General features: G+C 54.3%; 1 protein-coding gene across 4 annotated transcripts in view; it reads left to right on the forward strand.

The window, feature by feature from the left end:
• SLC43A1 (solute carrier family 43 member 1) overlaps positions 1 to 16,368 on the forward strand; it is a 28,479-nt gene extending 12,111 nt beyond the window's left edge. For 2 of the 4 annotated variants that reach the window (XM_047775697.1, XM_047775694.1), the window contains 14 exons: positions 51 to 228; positions 332 to 387; positions 519 to 595; positions 3,050 to 3,142; positions 5,488 to 5,621; positions 6,652 to 6,830; positions 6,934 to 6,957; positions 8,140 to 8,286; positions 8,380 to 8,415; positions 8,651 to 8,777; positions 12,178 to 12,319; positions 12,578 to 12,651; positions 14,684 to 14,807; positions 16,037 to 16,368. In XM_047775697.1, coding sequence (XP_047631653.1) covers positions 51 to 228; positions 332 to 387; positions 519 to 595; positions 3,050 to 3,142; positions 5,488 to 5,621; positions 6,652 to 6,830; positions 6,934 to 6,957; positions 8,140 to 8,286; positions 8,380 to 8,415; positions 8,651 to 8,777; positions 12,178 to 12,319; positions 12,578 to 12,651; positions 14,684 to 14,807; positions 16,037 to 16,183 — 1,538 coding nt within the window. In that variant the 3' untranslated portion in view covers positions 16,184 to 16,368. The remainder of the gene's footprint in view (positions 1 to 50; positions 229 to 331; positions 388 to 518; positions 596 to 3,049; positions 3,143 to 5,487; positions 5,622 to 6,651; positions 6,831 to 6,933; positions 6,958 to 8,139; positions 8,287 to 8,379; positions 8,416 to 8,650; positions 8,778 to 12,177; positions 12,320 to 12,577; positions 12,652 to 14,683; positions 14,808 to 16,036) is intronic. The other 2 variants (XM_047775696.1, XM_047775695.1) reach the window with 2 other exon arrangements.
• The last annotated feature ends 300 nt before the right edge of the window (positions 16,369 to 16,668 follow it).

Consider the following 16,668-nt stretch of genomic DNA (forward strand, 5'->3'; position numbering starts at 1 on the left):
GCCCAGCTGCTCCTGTGATCATATGTTGCCCTTCCCTCCCCACCCCTCAGCTGAGAACATCACCAACACCACCCAGAATGAGCAGCACCAGTGGCTGAGCTGTAACCAACAGGAAAAGATGCTCAACCTGGGCTTCACCATCGGCTCCTTTGTGCTCAGCTCCACCACTCTGCCTCTGGGGATCCTCATGGACCGCTTCGGCCCCCGGCCCACGAGGCTGGTTGGCAGGTGAGGTGGCTGGGCTGTGGGGAGCTGGAGGAGGCTGTGCTTCAGGGGAAGTGGAGGCACAGAGCATTCAGCCCCTCTCTCTTCTCCCCCTACGTCTCCACAGCACCTGCTTTGCCGTGTCCTGCACCCTCATGGCCTTGGCCTCTCGTGACACCAAAGGTGAGATGTCTGGCCTCTTGTGCCCCCACAGGAACAGAATGGGCGAGACGAAGGTAGATGCTACTCCAGCTCTTGCTTTTAGCCTCCCACGCCTCCCCCAAGGCCCTCATCCATCCCTCTCCCCTTCCTAGTTCTGTCTCCATTGATATTCCTGGCTCTGTCCCTGAATGGTTTTGGTGGCATCTGCCTAACGTTCTCTTCACTCACAGTGAGTATGACAGGCCCTGACTTGGCAGCAGGGTACCCAGGAATGGGGTAGGGTACAGGGGCGAGTGAGGGCGAGGGTAGGAGAGGGGCCAGTGGACGCAGATCAAATGCATGTGTGTGTGAAACCGTGCAGGCTGCAGCGCAGTGTGGGTGTGAGGCTGTGTGTATGTGGATGAGACCCTCAGTGTGGATGTTGGGAGGTGCATGTGTGTGTGTGTGTGTGTGTGTGTGTATCTGGAGCCCATAGGTCTCTTGAACTCTGTCTAGGCACTGGGGCCACAGCACAGAGAACTGATGACTTCACCTTTCTGGAGCTTACATTCAGGGGTTGGGGGAACAGGCAGCCCTAAAAACAAGTAAACTGGAGTTCCCGTTGTGGCTCAGTGGAAACGAATCTGACTAGCATCCATGAAGATGCAGGTTCGAGCCCTGGCCTCCCTCAGTGGGTTGAGGATCTGGCGTTGCTGTGAGCAGTGGTGTAGGTCGCAGACAAGGCTCAGATCCTTCATTGCAGCAGCTACAGCTGTGATTCAACCCCTAGCCTGGGAACCTCCATATGCTGCGGGTGTGGCCCTAAAAGACACACAGAAAAACCCCATGTAAACTAATAATTGATGTCCCTAGTCATAAGTGCTGGAAGGAATAAAACTGGGTGATGCAAATGGAAGGGAGCATAGCTTGAGACAGTGGTGTGTGTTGGCCACGTTGTATGTGTGATGCTGTCTATGGGTAGGTCAGTGTATTTGTGTGTTAGTTTGAATCATATCAAATTGTCGACACTCAGCTGTGCTTAACCTACAAAAGTCTTTTTCACTTGGCTTGATCTCTTATGTGTGTGTTCGGAGTGTTACTCGAAATGCATACATGAGTGAGTGAGCAGAAGGGTTAAAGGCTTAGGAGTGTGTGGTGGAGGGAGGGGTTGGGCTGGGCTGGCCTCGCGCTGTTGATCTCAAAGGACGGCCAAACTGGGTGTTTTTGGCTGAATTTCACCTCACCCAGTAGCCACCTTTAAATTCCAGCCCAGGACATTTCACACCTCTCTAAGGAAGCAGACCCCTTCCTCCCCGCCTTCCTCCGGAGCCCCTTCTCCACGCTGTGCAACTTGGCTCAAGGCCCTAAATCCCTTCTTTCCCCTGCCCTTGGGGCCTAACCTCTGACCCTGTCCAGAGGCCCACGGGGCTCTCTGCCTCCCCGCTGCTCCGCCCTTGCCGCCCGGCCCGTAACCCCCAGCCAATGGTAGGGCCCGGTTCCGCCACGCCCCCTGCCGCCTGCCCCGCCCCTGGGCCTCGGTTCGAGGCGCCCCGGACTGGTCCGAGCCGGGACGTGCAGTTCTGCGCTGGGCTAGCCAGGCCTGCCTAAAGCTGTGCTGGGCGGAGACAGCGCTCTCGGACCCTGGCGCGGGGACTGGGGGGCGCCAAGGCCCCAGCTGATCTCCCGGCCGTGGCACTTTCCCTGGAGTCCTTGGCCGCGTGCCTTGCAGATACAGGGTGCCGGGGATACCTCTGCCTCAGTGGGGTCAGCCCCTGGCCCCACTTCTTTCTCATAGCTGCTTGGAGATTGATCGGTCAGTTCTCTGTGTTTATTTGCCTTCCTCTCCAGAGCTATTTGAGATCCCCTCTGGGCCTCTGTTTTCCCCTTAAGTGGGTTAAGTTCCCTGTGGCATCTAGGACTCTTCCAGCTATGGGATCTGTTGACTAGGGGGAGAGAGGAGGGGCAGGATACACAAAGGGTGGTGTGGCGTTGCTTTCCCCTCTGCTCTGCAGGTCAGAGCTACTTCTTCTGGACACCTGTGCCCTCTCTCACTCCCACCCTCACCTCCCTAGCCGTCCTGTTTACTTGCCCATGCTGAGTAGAAACCAAGGACTGGGGCCCCCAAGAGGGTTAAGGGGCATGATCTTGTTACCAGTCCAGCTATGGTCACACAGCCTTGGGGTCTAGGATAGAGCTCAGAGGGCATGAACAGGGAAGGAAGTAAACCTGACTATCCCTATCCGGGGCCTCAGCGTTCTCATCTGTCAAAGCAGTTGCACTGGATCAGTGTTTCTGAAACACCTATTCCATGGGTTATTAAGAGGTGTCTCATGGAGTTTCCTTGTGGCCTAGCGGGTAAGGATCTGGCGTTGCTGTGGCAGTGGTTAGATCCCTGGCCTGGGAACTTCAGCATGCCGCAGGTGCAGCAAAAGGAAAAAAAAAAAAATAGGCCTCTTATGACTAAGGGGCTCCGTAAAAAACTAACTTGGGAAACCCTGGGGGCTAAACAATATTTCTCTTTGCGGGGCACTTCTGTGTGTGGGAGGGGGTTACAGCACAGTTTCAGACATTGATTTTTGCCTTCGAACTTTTCTGTTGTGACTGGGGTGAGTGTTCCTGGAGCTGATGGTGGGTCTGGGAAAGGGGAGCCCTGGGCAGGTGTCGGGGTCTCCGCCTGCTCACTGGCCCTGCTGTCCTCCCTCAGCTGCCCAACATGTTTGGGAATCTGCGCTCCACTGTCATGGCCCTCCTGATCGGCTCCTATACCTCTTCTGCCATCACATACCCGGGAATGAAGGTAGGGTGCTGCTTGGGGGTGGGCGGGGTGGAGGTAAGATGGCGCTGGTAGCCAGTGAAGTCATTTGGCCTTCTTTCTGCCTTGACACAGAACTGGGTGGGACTGGGTGCATAGTGGCCAGGATGTGTGGTGACCCATTACCTGCCAGTCGGAGCTCAGTTCCCATCACTGAGGGGGGTGGAGGGGTCAGGGGGTGGGGGTGGGAAGTGCTGCAGCATCATGGGAAGAGCCCGTGCTGCTGGCGACCAGTGGGTTGGCTGCTCTCCTCCTTTCCCTTCCCCTGGTCCCAGTCCAGGCCTTCATCCTCTCTCCTGGGCCACTGCTTTTTCAGCTGATCTCCCTGCCTCCAGTCTCTTCCCTCTCTAAGCTGTCAGTCACATGATCTGAGACGCAGGACTGGCTCACACACCTGCTCTGCTTCGCCTATAGCATCAAGTCCGACTCCTTCACATACCTTCAGGGCCCTAGTCTCTCTGGTCTCACTGTACCTTTTATGCCACATCTCCTTGCCCTGCTCTGGAGAGGCTAGGTAACTTGGGTCCAAGGTCACCGAGCTAATCCATGCCCAGCCAGCTCCTAGATTGGTCAGCCTGGTGGATCTAGAGCCAGAAAGCCAGATTCTAACTCTGGACATGTTTGAGGCCTTATTTCTTCCTCTGATATCATATCACCCTTTCACCTGGGTCTAGCATGCTCCTTAGATTCTGACTTAGGTGGGTAATGTATTAATTTAGAAGGTACTTGCAGAGTTCCCTTTGTGGCTCAGTGGTAAGGAACCTGACTAGTATCCATGATGGGGTGGGTTTGATCCCTGGCCTCAATCAGTGGATTAAGGATCTGGTGTTGCCGCGAGCTACAGTGTAGGTCGCAGAGGTGGGTTGGATCCCGAGTTGTTGTGGCTGTGGCTGTGGGAGCTCCGGCTCTGATTCGACCCTGTGGCTGTGGCTCTAAAAAGCAAAAAAGAACATATTGGTGGTGGGGGGTGGGCAATGATTGTTCAGGTAGGAGCAGGCCTGAAGGGTGGGGTTCTCTCTTCCCTCAACTAAGGCAGGGGGGTTTGAGGAGCCAGATTTTGCTGGGAGGGGCCCTTTGAAGCTCCTTCCTGTTCCTAGGGAAGGAAGAGCTCCAAGACTGAGGCTGAGGCCAAGGAGGAGCAGAAGTTTTCTCAGGCAGCGCTGGAGACCCAGGGGAGGGCAGAGAGCAGTCATCCCAGGCTCCCAGGGGGAGGGTAGCAGGCAGCTCACAGCTCTGTGCCTGGCTTGCTCACAAGAGGGGCCGATACCTTGGCACAGAATCCCAGTCAATACGAAGCCAGCATGTCCCGGGGTTAGGTGGCCGTGGGCAGAGTGCTTGCACAACCCCCTCCCCCCCTCGGTTGTCACACCTGTGAAAGGTGCGATAAGGCTTCTCAGGTAGGGTTTGTCTTTCCCCCAGGGGAGGTGCCAGGAAGGGGCAAGTTAAACACTGTTAGGGAGTTCCCATCCTGGCTCACTAGTTAACAAACCCAGCTAGTATCCAGGAGAACACGGGTTTAATCCCTGGCCTCACCCAGCGGGTTAAGGATCCGGCGTTAAGGTGAGTTGTGGTGTAGGTCGCAGATGTAGCTCGGATCCGGCATTGCTGTGGCTGTGGTGTAGGCTGGCAGCTACAGCTCTGATTAGACCCCTAGCCTGGGAACCTCCATATGCCCTAAACAAAACAAAACAAACAATTAGGAGGTTTCATTCTCCTTTCTTGAACATAAAATGACTTTTGTGTGAAAAGAAACAGGTGTTTGGAGTCAAAGGCAACATTGGTGTCTTTTTTAAGATAATAAATGAGATTTCAAAGACATTTCGAGCTTGTGGCCAGCATCTTCAGGGCACCTTTGGGGAACTATTTCACACCTCTTGAGGGGGGCTGGGGTGAAAAAGGAAGAGGATAGTGGGGCTTCTAGGTCCAACTGTTAACTTTTTTTTCCCCCCTAGGGCCACACCCACAGCCTATGGAGGTTCCTAAGCTAGGGGTCCAATCAGACCTACAGCTGCTGGCCTACACCACAGCCGCAGCAAGCCAGATCCAAGCCACTTCTGCAACCTACACCACAGCTCACGGCAATGCTGGCTCCTTAACCCACTGAGCGAGGCCAGGGTTCGAATCCGCATCCTCATGGATACTAGTTCTCCACCAGGGGGACTCCCGACTCTTTAACTTCTGGTCTTGATTTCTTCATCTGAAAATTGAGTCCAAGGAACGGGGTAGAAAAGACCTTCTCTAAGGCCTTTGGGGCCTGGGTTCTGCCTCCGGCTGGAGACCTGCCGGGGGTCCCACGGCCTCCTCCATGGGCCTGCCCCTTCTTCCCCCAGCTCATCTATGACGCTGGCGTGTCCTTCATGGCCATCATGTTCACCTGGTCGGGCCTGGCCTTCCTCATCTTTCTGAACTGTGTCCTCAACTGGCCCAAAGAATCCTTTCCCTCGCCGGAGGACGTCAACTACAAGTGAGTGGCTGGAGGTGGGGAGTGGGATAGGAGAGGGAGCAGGAAGGTGTGGGTGGGATGGACAGAAGCAGCTTTGGAGTCACAGAAACCTGGGTGTGCAAATCACCTGAGCTTCCTGAGCTTGGCTTTCTCATCTGAACGGTGGGCCTGGTCTCGCCCACCTGCAGGTGCTCTGGATAGAAGAGGAATAAAGCAGGCAGCCAAAACATGGTGACTTAGTCATCTTTCTAGGTTTGGAGGATGAGATCAGAGTAGGAGGGACCCTTGCAATAGTGCCACATGCCACGGGGACCTACCCCCCTTAGGGAGAAACTGGGGAGATGGTCCACAACCAAGCACCTAGGGTGCCAGTCAGATAGCTATACAGCAAAGTGATTCCATTATACATATATATTCTTTTGCAGATATTTTTCCCTTATAGATTATGAACAAAACATTGAGTATAGTTCTCTGTGCGATACAGTAGGTCCTTGTTGGTTATCTTTTTTTTTTTCTTTTTTTTCTTTTTTTTTAGGGCCACACCTGTGGCATATGGAAGTTCCCAGGCTAGGGGTTGAATCAGAACTGTGGCAGCCGGCCTACGCCACAGGCACAGCAACATCAGATCCGAGCCACATCTGCTGCCTCCAACATAGCTCAGAGCAACACTGGATCCTTAACCCACTGAGCGAGGCCAAGGATCGAACTCGCGTCCTCATGGATACACTAGACGGGTTCATGACCACTGAGCCACAACAGGAGCTCCCGGTTATCTCTTTTATATATAGTAGGATGTGTATGTTAATCCCGAACTCCTACTTTACCCCCCGTCCCCATCTGAGTTCTCAATGCAGCCTCCATGGCCACAGCCCAAGTGGAAAACATCTCACCCACCCTCTCTTATGGGGTTGTTGAGCCACACAGACACCAGCCCTGCACTTGGGAGCTTGTCAGTGGGCATGTCAGTGCTGGGCAAGGAGGGGCTTGGCTGGCTCTTGAGGGTGGGCTCTGCCTGGCTGGTTCCCACATGCTGCGGCCTGGCTACTGGCAGGGAGAAGATGAAGCTCAGAGAGCTGGCCCTGGATCACAAGGTGACAGGTGACCGCTTCTACACCTATGTGACCATCGTGGGCCAGCGGCTGAGCCAGAAGGCCCCCAGCCTGGAGGAGGGGGCTGACATCTTCATTTCATCCCAGGACGTTCGTGGCATCTCAGAAAAGTCTGCTGAGAGTGAGTGTCTGGTCAAGGTGCCAGCCTCAGGGAACGGAGAGAATGGCTGGGTCCTCACGCAGAGTGGGTGCTCAGGCCTAAGTGCTCTTTCTCCCCTCTTCAGGTCTCACGGCACCCCTTCACAGAGGTGGGCACGCGCCCTATTCATAGAATGGGGACAAAATCAAAGCCCAGAGGATTCTGGGACGTTCAGTTTCGGGGATGTTCTGCTGGGATGAAGGAGGGAGCAGCTTCCAGAACAGGGCAGGGTCTCCACGCCTGTGGGAGAGCTGGTTTTCTCAGAGCTCCCAGCAACCTCTGAACCTCTTGCATCAGGTTATGTTAGGTGGGCCAGCCTCCAGCCTGCAGACTCTGACACCTGGCTGGTTCGTGCCCCCTACTGGCTACAGGGGGAGCTGCACCTGCCTTCTGCCACATTGCAAGGTGTCAGCTCTGAGATGCGTGGAAGGAAGATGGGCCTTGGAGTCAGAAGATGGGGGTTTAAGGCTGGCTGCTCCCCGATTACAGGCCATGTGACTTGGGTAGATCACTTAACCCCGCTCTCACTTTCCCTTTCTATTAAACTAGCACTCGGAACACCCACTTCACTGGGGAAGTTAGCTGTGAGGATTGAATGAAGCCAGGGATGTGGAAGCTCTTGGTAAACTGGGGAATGCTGTGCAGTTATGCGGATGATCGCCACTGCCGGTCCTCCCGTGGCAGAGCCGTTATGGGCATGAGCGGAGTCCAGCTGACCTTCGGCTTCCAGCCCCTTGAGCTTGGGCAAGCCATTGAGCATTTTGAGCTGCATTTTCCCCATCTGTAGAATGCCCTCAGATAAGCTTGTTGTTGAACTTGGTTGCATGGGCTAATTCGTGCCAAGTGTGCAGCACATAGTAAGTGCTTAGTAAATAGTAGCTGGCATCTTAATGACCATGCCAAGCCTACGTATACGTACACCCAGAAGTCACTTGAAAAGGTGCTGGTGAGGCAGTTTTAGAGCTGGGCAAGAACTTGGAGGCCAGAGAAGCTGAACCCTCATTTTTGTTGTTGTTTTTTGTTTTGGTTTGGTTTGGTTTTGGCCTAGCATGTAGTGGCTTGATGTGGGATCTCAGTTTCCAGACCAGGGATTGAACCTGGGCTGCAGGGCTGAAAGCACTGAATCCTAACCACTAGACCACCAGGGAACTCCCTGAACCCTCGTTTTTGAAGGAACCCGTCCCTCTCCACCGTCACAGTGTCAGAGCCCCCACTAGAACTGCATCAGCTGGGCTGCGCAGAGGCAAATGGAAGATCTGGGGCTGGGGGGGGCCTCCTGCTGTCTTCCCAGGGTCTGTCCCCTTGCGCAAAAGCCTCTTCTCTGCCATTTTCCTGTGGAGCCTCCTCACCATGGGTGTGACCCAGCTGCGAATCATCTTCTTCATGGCCTCCATGAACAGGATGCTGGAGTACCTCGTGATCAGCGGCCAGGAGCATGGTGAGGTGCCGCTGAGCCCACTGGGGCGGGGGGCAGAAGGGTGTCCTGGCCTGAGCTCCTCTCATCCTGGCTTCTCCCCTCCACCCCGCGCAGAGACGGAAAACCTGAAGCAAAGGGTGACAGAGACAGGTAGGGTGATGAAAGCTCGGTCCCTGGCCCATACCCACTCCTCCACTGCCCGCTGCACAGGGAGCCTGGACCTACCCTTGTCACCCTGGGGGTTTAGGGATCTAGGACCTTGGGATCAGAGGGAGGCTATTTTGGCATGCCCTCTCCTCTGCTGGAAGTGGGTGACAGTGCCCACGGGGTGGCAGGCATCACTCACGCCAGTTGCTGACCCCACTTCTCTTCCTGTCCTGCCCAGTTGAATTCTACTCCTCTGTCTTTGGGGCCGCGCAACTGTTGTGCGTCCTCACCTCCCCCCTCATTGGCTACATCATGGACTGGAAGATCAAGGACTGCGTGGACATCCCCACCAAGGCCCCTGCCAGGTGACCTGCACAAGGGTGGTGACCGCCATGTGCGTTCACATCTAACATCTCACTTCATCCTCCCAAGAGCCCTGGGAGGGAAGGGGGTCCATCCCTTTTGATAGACGAGAAAACTGAGACTAAGGGGGGACATGGCTTGCTTGATGATAAGTAGAGTTGACACCAAGTGCTGACTGTGCACTGGGCACTCGCATTGTCTTACTTAATCCCGCATCAGCTCCCTGAGGTCGGTAACGTCCATCATTATCCTGGTTTCACAGATGAGGAGCTGAGACACAGAAAGGTTAAGTAACTTACCCAAGGTCACACAGCTCTCAGTAGCTGTTTTCAGAACCCTGGTTAAAAAGGGTATACTCTGGATTCCCGTCGTGGCTCAGGTGTTAACGAATCCGACTAGGCACCATGAGGTTGCGGGTTTGATCGCTGGCCTTGCTCAGCGGGTTAAGGATCTGGCGTTGCTGTGAGCTGTGGTGTAGGTCGAAGACGCAGTTTGGATCCTGCATTGCTGTGGCTCTGGCGTAGGCCGGCGGCTACAGCTCTGATTAGACCCCTAGCCTGGGAACCTCCATATGCCGCAGGAGCGGCCCAAGAAATGACAAAAAGACAAAAAAAAAAAAAAAAAAGAAGGGGGGTATACTCTAGGAGTTCCTGTGGTGGCTCAGTGTATTAAGAACCTGACTAGTATCCATGAGGATGTGGGGTCCATCCCTGGTTTTGCTCACCGTGTTAAGGGTTATGCCTTGCGGCACAGGTTGCAGATATGGCTCCAATCTGGTATTGCTGTGGCTGTGGTGTAGGTGAGCAGTTGCAGCTCCAATTCGACCCCTAGCATGGGAACTTGCATATGCCACAGGTGTGGCCCTAAAAAGAAAAAAGAAGGGGGGGTTACACACTAAAGCCTTAAGTCAGGAAGAGATAGGGTTGGTATATTAGATATCTATTGATCTATAACAAATTACCACCAAATTTGCATCTTTAGACAACAGACGTTTCCCATCTCATAGTTTCTGAGAGTCGGGAATCTGGGAATGACGTAGCTGGATGCTTTTGGCTCTGAGTCTGTCTGAGTCTGTTTGAACTGGTGTAACAAAACACCGGAGTAGCTTATAATCTGTAGATACTTACTTCTCGCTGTTCCAGCAGCTGGAATTCTGAGCTCCAGGTGCCAGCCCTGTTGGGTGAGGATCCTCTTCTGGGTGGAAGACATCTCGCTGTGTCCTCTCATAGGGGACCTGGGGAGCTCTGTGCGGCCTCTTTCATAAGGGCGCAAGTCACCTCCCAAAGGCCCTACCTCTGAATACCATCACAGTGGGCATGAGGATTTCTTTCTTTTTAAAAATATATATATATATATATATATATATATATATATATATATTTTTTTTTTTTTTTCTTTAAGGGCCTCATGTGTGGCACATGGAAATTCCCAGGCTAGGGATTGAATCGGAGCTGCAGCTGCTGGCCTGCACCACAGCCAGCAGAATGTGGGATCCAAGCTGTATCTGTGATCTATACCACAGCTCATGGCAACACTGGATCCTTAACCCACTGAGCAAGGCCAGGGATCGAACCCATGCCCTCACTGGGTACTAGTTAAGTCCATTACCACTGAGCTACTATGGGAACTCCTTTCCTTTTTTTTTTTAATCTTTTTAGGGCTGCACCCTTGGGATATGGACGTTCCCAGGCTAGGAGGCAAATCAGAGCCATAGCTGAGGGCAGGGATCAAACCCCCATCCTCATGAATACCATCAGGTTCTTAACCCTCTGAGCCACAGTGGGAACTCCAGGCAGGAGGGTTTCAACATCAGAATTTGGGGAAGGTGGGGTACAAATATTCAGACCATAGAAAGGTCTCTCATAAGGTTGTTGTCAAGCTGTTAGCCAGGGCCTTGGTCATCTGAAGTACTGCCTGAGGCTGGACAGTTACTCCTGAGAGCACTCGGGTGGCTGTGGCAGGAGGTTCAGTTCCTCCCCAGCTGGGCCTCTCTGAAGGCTGCTCAGGACCCAGCAGCTGGCTGGCCCACAGCAAGACAGCTCAGGGAGGGGGACTAGGGCAGAGGCTGCAGTGTCTTTCATATTGTGACCTCAGAAGTGGTATTGTCTTCAGTGGTATTGCAGAAGGGGACTATACCGCGGTGTGAATACAGGATGTGGGGGTCACTGAGGTCATTATGTTGGCTGGAGACCACGAGTGGGTCTTGACTTGAGGTCTTCTGACTGTTTGTGCTCTTTTTTAAATTTTTATTTTCATTTATTTATGGTTGCACCTACAGCATGGATTGAATTGAGCTGTAAGCTGTGGCAATGCTGGATGCTTAATTCACTGTGCCAGGTTGGGGATCAAACTTGCACCTCTGCAGAGACCTGCACCGCTGCAGCTGGATTCTTTTTCCTTCCTTTCTTTCTTTCTTTCTTTCTTTCTTTCTTTCTTTCTTTCTTTCTTTCTTTCTTTCTTTCTTTCTTTCTTTCTTTCTTTTTCTTTTTTTTTTTAGAGCAAATCAATTCATAAGATTTACTGTAGTTTTTTTTTTAATTTCCCCAATACATTATTTTTCTTTTTCTACCATACAGCATGGTGACCCAGTTACACATACATATATGTATACATTCTTTTTTCTCACAATGTCATGCTCCATCATAAGTGACTAGATATAGTTCCCAGTGCAGTTGGACTCTTAACCCACTGCACCACAGTGGGAACTCCCTACTTATGCCCTTTCTGTGTTAATCTTTTTTTCTTTCTTTTTTTTTTGTCTTTTGTCTTTTTAGGGCTGCACCTGTGGCATATGGAGGTTCCCAGGCTAGGGGTCTGATTGGAGCTGTGGCTTCCAGCCTATACCACAGCCACAGCAACGCAGGATCCAAGCTGCATCTGCAACCTACACCACAACTCACGGCAACCCCAGATCCTTAACCCACTGAGCAAGGGCAGGGATCGAACCCGCAACCTCATGGTTCCTAGTCGGATTCGTTTCCGCTGCGCCACGACGGGAACTCCTCTGTGTTAATCTAGATAGTCCTGTTTGTCCTGAGAGGATGGGAGAGGGAGACTAGGAGAGAAGACACCTAAGGATGCAGCTTCCCTCTCCATCAGTGGTGCCCCGGCCCCGGTACCCAGTCTCCCCTCCTTGCTCTGGCCATGATCCCCGTTCTCTGCCTGCCTTCCCAGCCTGGATTCTCAGACTTCTGGGTGCTTGTGAAATACTTGGGATGGTTTTCCCAATGCAGATTCCAGGGCCCTACTGGTGAGATTCTGGTGTCTGGGGTGAGGCAAGGCTGGAGAGAATGGCTCTCTCCCTTTTCTGCTGCCCTGGAGGGGGACGGGCCAGGCTGAGAACGTGGAGGGGGGCTGCTGAGGAGGTAGAGGCAGCAGCCAGTGACAGCCTGTTCTCCTCAGGGATGGTGCGGCCACCAACTCCGTCAGACCGCGCTACCTCAAGATCCAGAAGCTCACCAATGCCATCAACGCCTTCACCCTGACCAATCTGCTGCTCGTGGCGTTTGGCATCACCTGCCTCATCAACAGCTTACACCTCCAGGTACCGACCTCCATCCTCCCTGCTCTCCCTGCCTCCCAGAGCCCCGCCAAAGGCAGGGTTCACCCAGCACCTGCCCTCCAGGAAGCGTGGCTCTTCTGGGTCTGTTTCCTGGGTTCTGCAGGAAGCATTTCTAGCAGGTTGCGTGGGTCAGGGGGCAGGCCCATGTAGGCTCTGGTCTCACCTCGTCTTTACCCAGCCTTCCTCCTGCCTTCCCCTGCCCCTGCACGTAACCTCTCCCCTCTCTCTTTCTGGTTTCAGTTTTTGACCTTTGTCCTGCTCACCGTGATTCGAGGCTTCTACCACTCGGCCTGTGGGGGCCTCTATGCTGCAGTGTGAGTCAGCTGGGGCTGAACTCCCTTCCTGAGCTTCCCCCCCAAAACCAGAGACTCCTAGAGCAGAGCCGAAAGGACCCCAGACTCCCCTTGGTGCACCCCTCTCCAGCCTCCCTGGAAGGCTGACATCTGGAGGTGGTCTGGTCCACGGGTCTCTCTGAGCTCCTCTAACGACGGGGAGCTCACTACCTCTAAGGCAGCCCCCCAACCCCCCAACTGTGGGACAGCTCCAGTCAGAAGGTCTTCCCTTAAGGGAAGCTAAAATGTTTGGTTTGATGACACTTTTACCTCCTCTCCAGAACAGCTCCCAGGGTGGCCTCTCTCACCATGTCAGCCCTGTCGAAATTGCCAGACAGCAATCTTGTTTGCCTCATAATCTTCCTGCTTCATGTCCAGCACACCCTTCCCTGCCCTGTTCCTGTTCCCCATTTTCTTCTGGTCCCTATGGCTGAGTGTCTCTCCCACGTGACACTCAGAGGGGTGACAACTTGGTAACCGCTGGGGAGCGCTTACTCCGTGGCGGGCACCCGGCGGATGTGGTCCCCTCATTCAAACCTCGAGGGCACCTCAGACAGATTTGGAGTCATCCTCAATTCCTCCCTTCCTCACAGCCCACATCCACGCCATCAGCAAGCCTGCCAGCTCCACATTCCACAGACTCCAAGCCCAGCCCTTCTCAGCATCTCCAGCAATGCCACTCCCGCCTGCCACCCCCACCTGCCCTTGCCTCCCTCAGTATTTTTAACAAGGGAGCTGGAGACACCTGTTAGAACATAAGTCTCTTCCCGTCACCCCACGGCTGCCCACCCCACCCTCATTTTCTTCCCCTCCCCCACCTTGCTCACCCCCTGCCCCCACCCTGGTTGTCTTGTGCATGTGGCAGAAACCCCAAGCATGTTCCCTCCTCGGGGCCCTTGGACTTGCTGTCCCCTCTGCCTAGCACGTTCTCCCTCCAGGTTGCCACGAGGCTGCCAGCCGTCTCAGCTTCTTCAGCTCTCCTCTCAGTGAGGCCTCCCATACTCTCTACAGTCTCAGCCCCCTAGACACCCTCACCCCATCCCCCTGCTTAACTGCTCCCCTTAGCACTTCATCACTGCCGGTCACACCATCCGGGTTTTTGGGGTTTTTTTTTTTACTTTTTTTTAAAGGGCTGCGCCCGTGGCATATGGAGATTCCCAGGCTAGGGGTCACATCGGAGCTACAGCTGCTATGTCACAGCCACAGCAACTCGGGATCCAAGCCACATCTGTGACCTACACCACAGCTCACAGCAACGCCGGATCCTTCATCCACTGGGCGAGGCCGGGGATTGAACCCACATCCTCATGGATACTGGTTGGGTTCATTTCTGCTGCACCACAATGGTGGTGGGAAGCCCACACCATAGGTTTTTCTTGGGGACTACACCTGCCCCACCAGAATGCCACCTCCATGTCCGTCTGGTCCACTGCTGTATCTCTGTGTGGCTGGGACACTACCTGGCACATAATAGGAGCTTAATGCATGTGTGTTAAGAGGATAAACAGCCCAGTGAGGTTAGTGCTATCCCTGTTTCTAGTGAAGGAAGTGAGGCTCAGAGAGGTTGAGTTACTTGCTTTTATCACGCAGACAGTGGGTATCAGAAACCAGCTCAGGGGCGTGCCTGCTGTGGCTCAGTGGGTTAAGAATCTGACTAGTATCCATGAGGATACGGGTTTGATCCCTGGCCTTGCTAAGGGGGTTAAGGATCCAGTGTTGCTGTGACTGTGGCATAGGCTGACAGCTGCAGCTCTGCTTCATTCCCTAGCCTGGGAACTTCCTATGCCCTGGGTGTGGCCCTTTGAAAAAGAAAAGAAACCAATTCAGCAGTCCTGAAGTCACAGCATACACGCTGGAGGCCTGGGACCGAAGAACACATGCAGAGAGCCTGATCTCTTATGTTCTGCCTGGTCTGGCTAACACAGAGTGTTGTCCAGGGAGGGACAGGGCGGGGGCCCGGCTGGAGAGGGCCCCATGTCCCTCACCTTTGGAACCTCCCTCTTCTCATTGACAGGTACCCAACCAACCACTTCGGGACACTGACAGGCCTGCAGTCTCTCACCAGTGCCATGTTCGCCCTGCTCCAGCAGCCACTCTTCATGGCCATGGTGGGGCCCTTGAAAGGAGAGGCCTTCTGGGTGAGAAGCAAGGGGAGCCCCTTTCCCGAGTTGGGGGTGGCAGGCTCTTGTGTTTGACGGAATCCCTCACTCTCGTCTCAGCCAGGAGGCACCTTGGATGTCTCTGATCTGGGGCTTCCCAAGCTGGCTGTCCATCAGAACCCCTCAGAGACTCCCCAGCCCACTGAATCAGCCTCTCTTGGCCTGGGCCCAGGACTCTGGAATAAGCTCCCAGGTGACTTGTCAAGTGGCCCGGTTCAGATCCAGCCTAGTTCCATCCAGTGCAAGGGTCTTCTCTCCAGTGCCCCTAGAAAGGGGTTCCTACAAATGCTCTTAGCTCAAACACCCCCAGCAATGGCAGCAGCCATTGATGTTTTCATTTTTGTTTTCTTTTTCTTTTTTGGCCACCCCACAGCACGTGGAATTCCCGGGCCAGGGATCAGATCTGAGCTGCAGTTGGGACCTATGCTGCAGCTATGGCAGTGCCAGATCCTTTAAACCACTGTGCTAGGGCCCAGGACCAACCTCCATCCTGGTGCTGCAGAGACATCACTGGTCTTATTGAGCCACAGCAGGAACTCTGCTATTGGTCTTGTTAGAAAGGCTTTTCCTAATATCACATTGACCTCCCTAAAGCTGACATCTACCCTGAGGGTCACCCACTCCCGAACCCTCCTGCAAGAATGACAACGAAATGACCGCTGCCATTTACCAGGTGCTCTCCAGGTGCTGAGGACAGGTGCACTAGGCCTCTCCTTAGCTAGGGGCCACGGCGGCCCAGAGAAGGAGGCTCGTAGAGTTGAGACGGCTTTGCCCAGAGCCCCACAGTACATTGCACAGAGCGGGACTGCGCTGGGTCCAAGGCCCCCCTGAAGGCCCCTGGGCTGGGCCTCCCAGGCCTTTTGTCCCAGTCTGTGCCCCCAGCTCCTTTAACCACCTGAGAGCTTCTTCTCACCACCCCAGAAGGGGTCCCGTTGTCAGTGTCCTCAAAGGTCCAGCTTCCCAGCCCAGACTCCCCCAGGTCATTTGGGCACCGGCGTTAGCTGGGGTTCAGACCAGGCCCTGCCACTTCTCAAGGCTGCCGGACGCTCGGTGAGATGCCAGTGGGCACTCGTGAGCATTCAGTGTGTTTGTCGTTCTGGCCCAGGACCTGGAGTACAGACGGCTGCCTTCTCCTCCCTGAGGGAGGCTGAGGAGGGTCCCTGAGGGCGAACTTGACTTTTTCTCTCTCTCCCTCCTTTGCCCTGAAGGTGAATCTGGGCCTCCTGCTCTTCTCACTCCTGGGATTCCTGCTCCCTTGCTACCTCTTCTGCTACCGTGCCCAGCTCCAGAGGGAGTATGCCACCCACTGGGAGGACCCCCCAAAGGGGCCTGCCAACCCCAAGGTGACAGCGTAGACCTCTGAGCCGAGGGACCTGGAAGAAGGCCACTGAGGCCAGCGCAGCCAAAGGGAGTGCCTCGTGGCTTTTCTACCTGTAACCTCCGCCCAGAGCTAGGGGCTGTGGATTTATAAATACGGACAGAAGTTCTGTTTTTGTAGAGACTTGCTAAAAGGAAAAAAAAAAAAAAAAGATTTCCCAAAGCAATGCTCCATTGACTGAAGATGTCCCCCATGCTAGGATTGGGCCTTCTTGATCCTGGGATTGGAGGAGGCCAGGGTGCCTTTGGCCACCCTGCCTTTTCCTCTGGGGCCTGTCCTAGGGGCTTGCCTGCTGGTGCTTCTTGGGGGCTTGTGGGATCAGTGAAGGGCAGCCCCCAAGGCCTCAGCTGTGTAGTGCCCAGAGTGTACATGCATGTGTGTGGGCGTGTGTGTATGAAACCACCTTCCCCTCGGAGGAAAGGGGCCTGAGGTGCTGGCTGTGTCCTGGATGGGGTGTCAGGG

This window comes from Phacochoerus africanus, chromosome 4, assembly GCF_016906955.1.
Source record: "Phacochoerus africanus isolate WHEZ1 chromosome 4, ROS_Pafr_v1, whole genome shotgun sequence".
Classification (NCBI taxonomy): domain Eukaryota; kingdom Metazoa; phylum Chordata; class Mammalia; order Artiodactyla; family Suidae; genus Phacochoerus; species Phacochoerus africanus.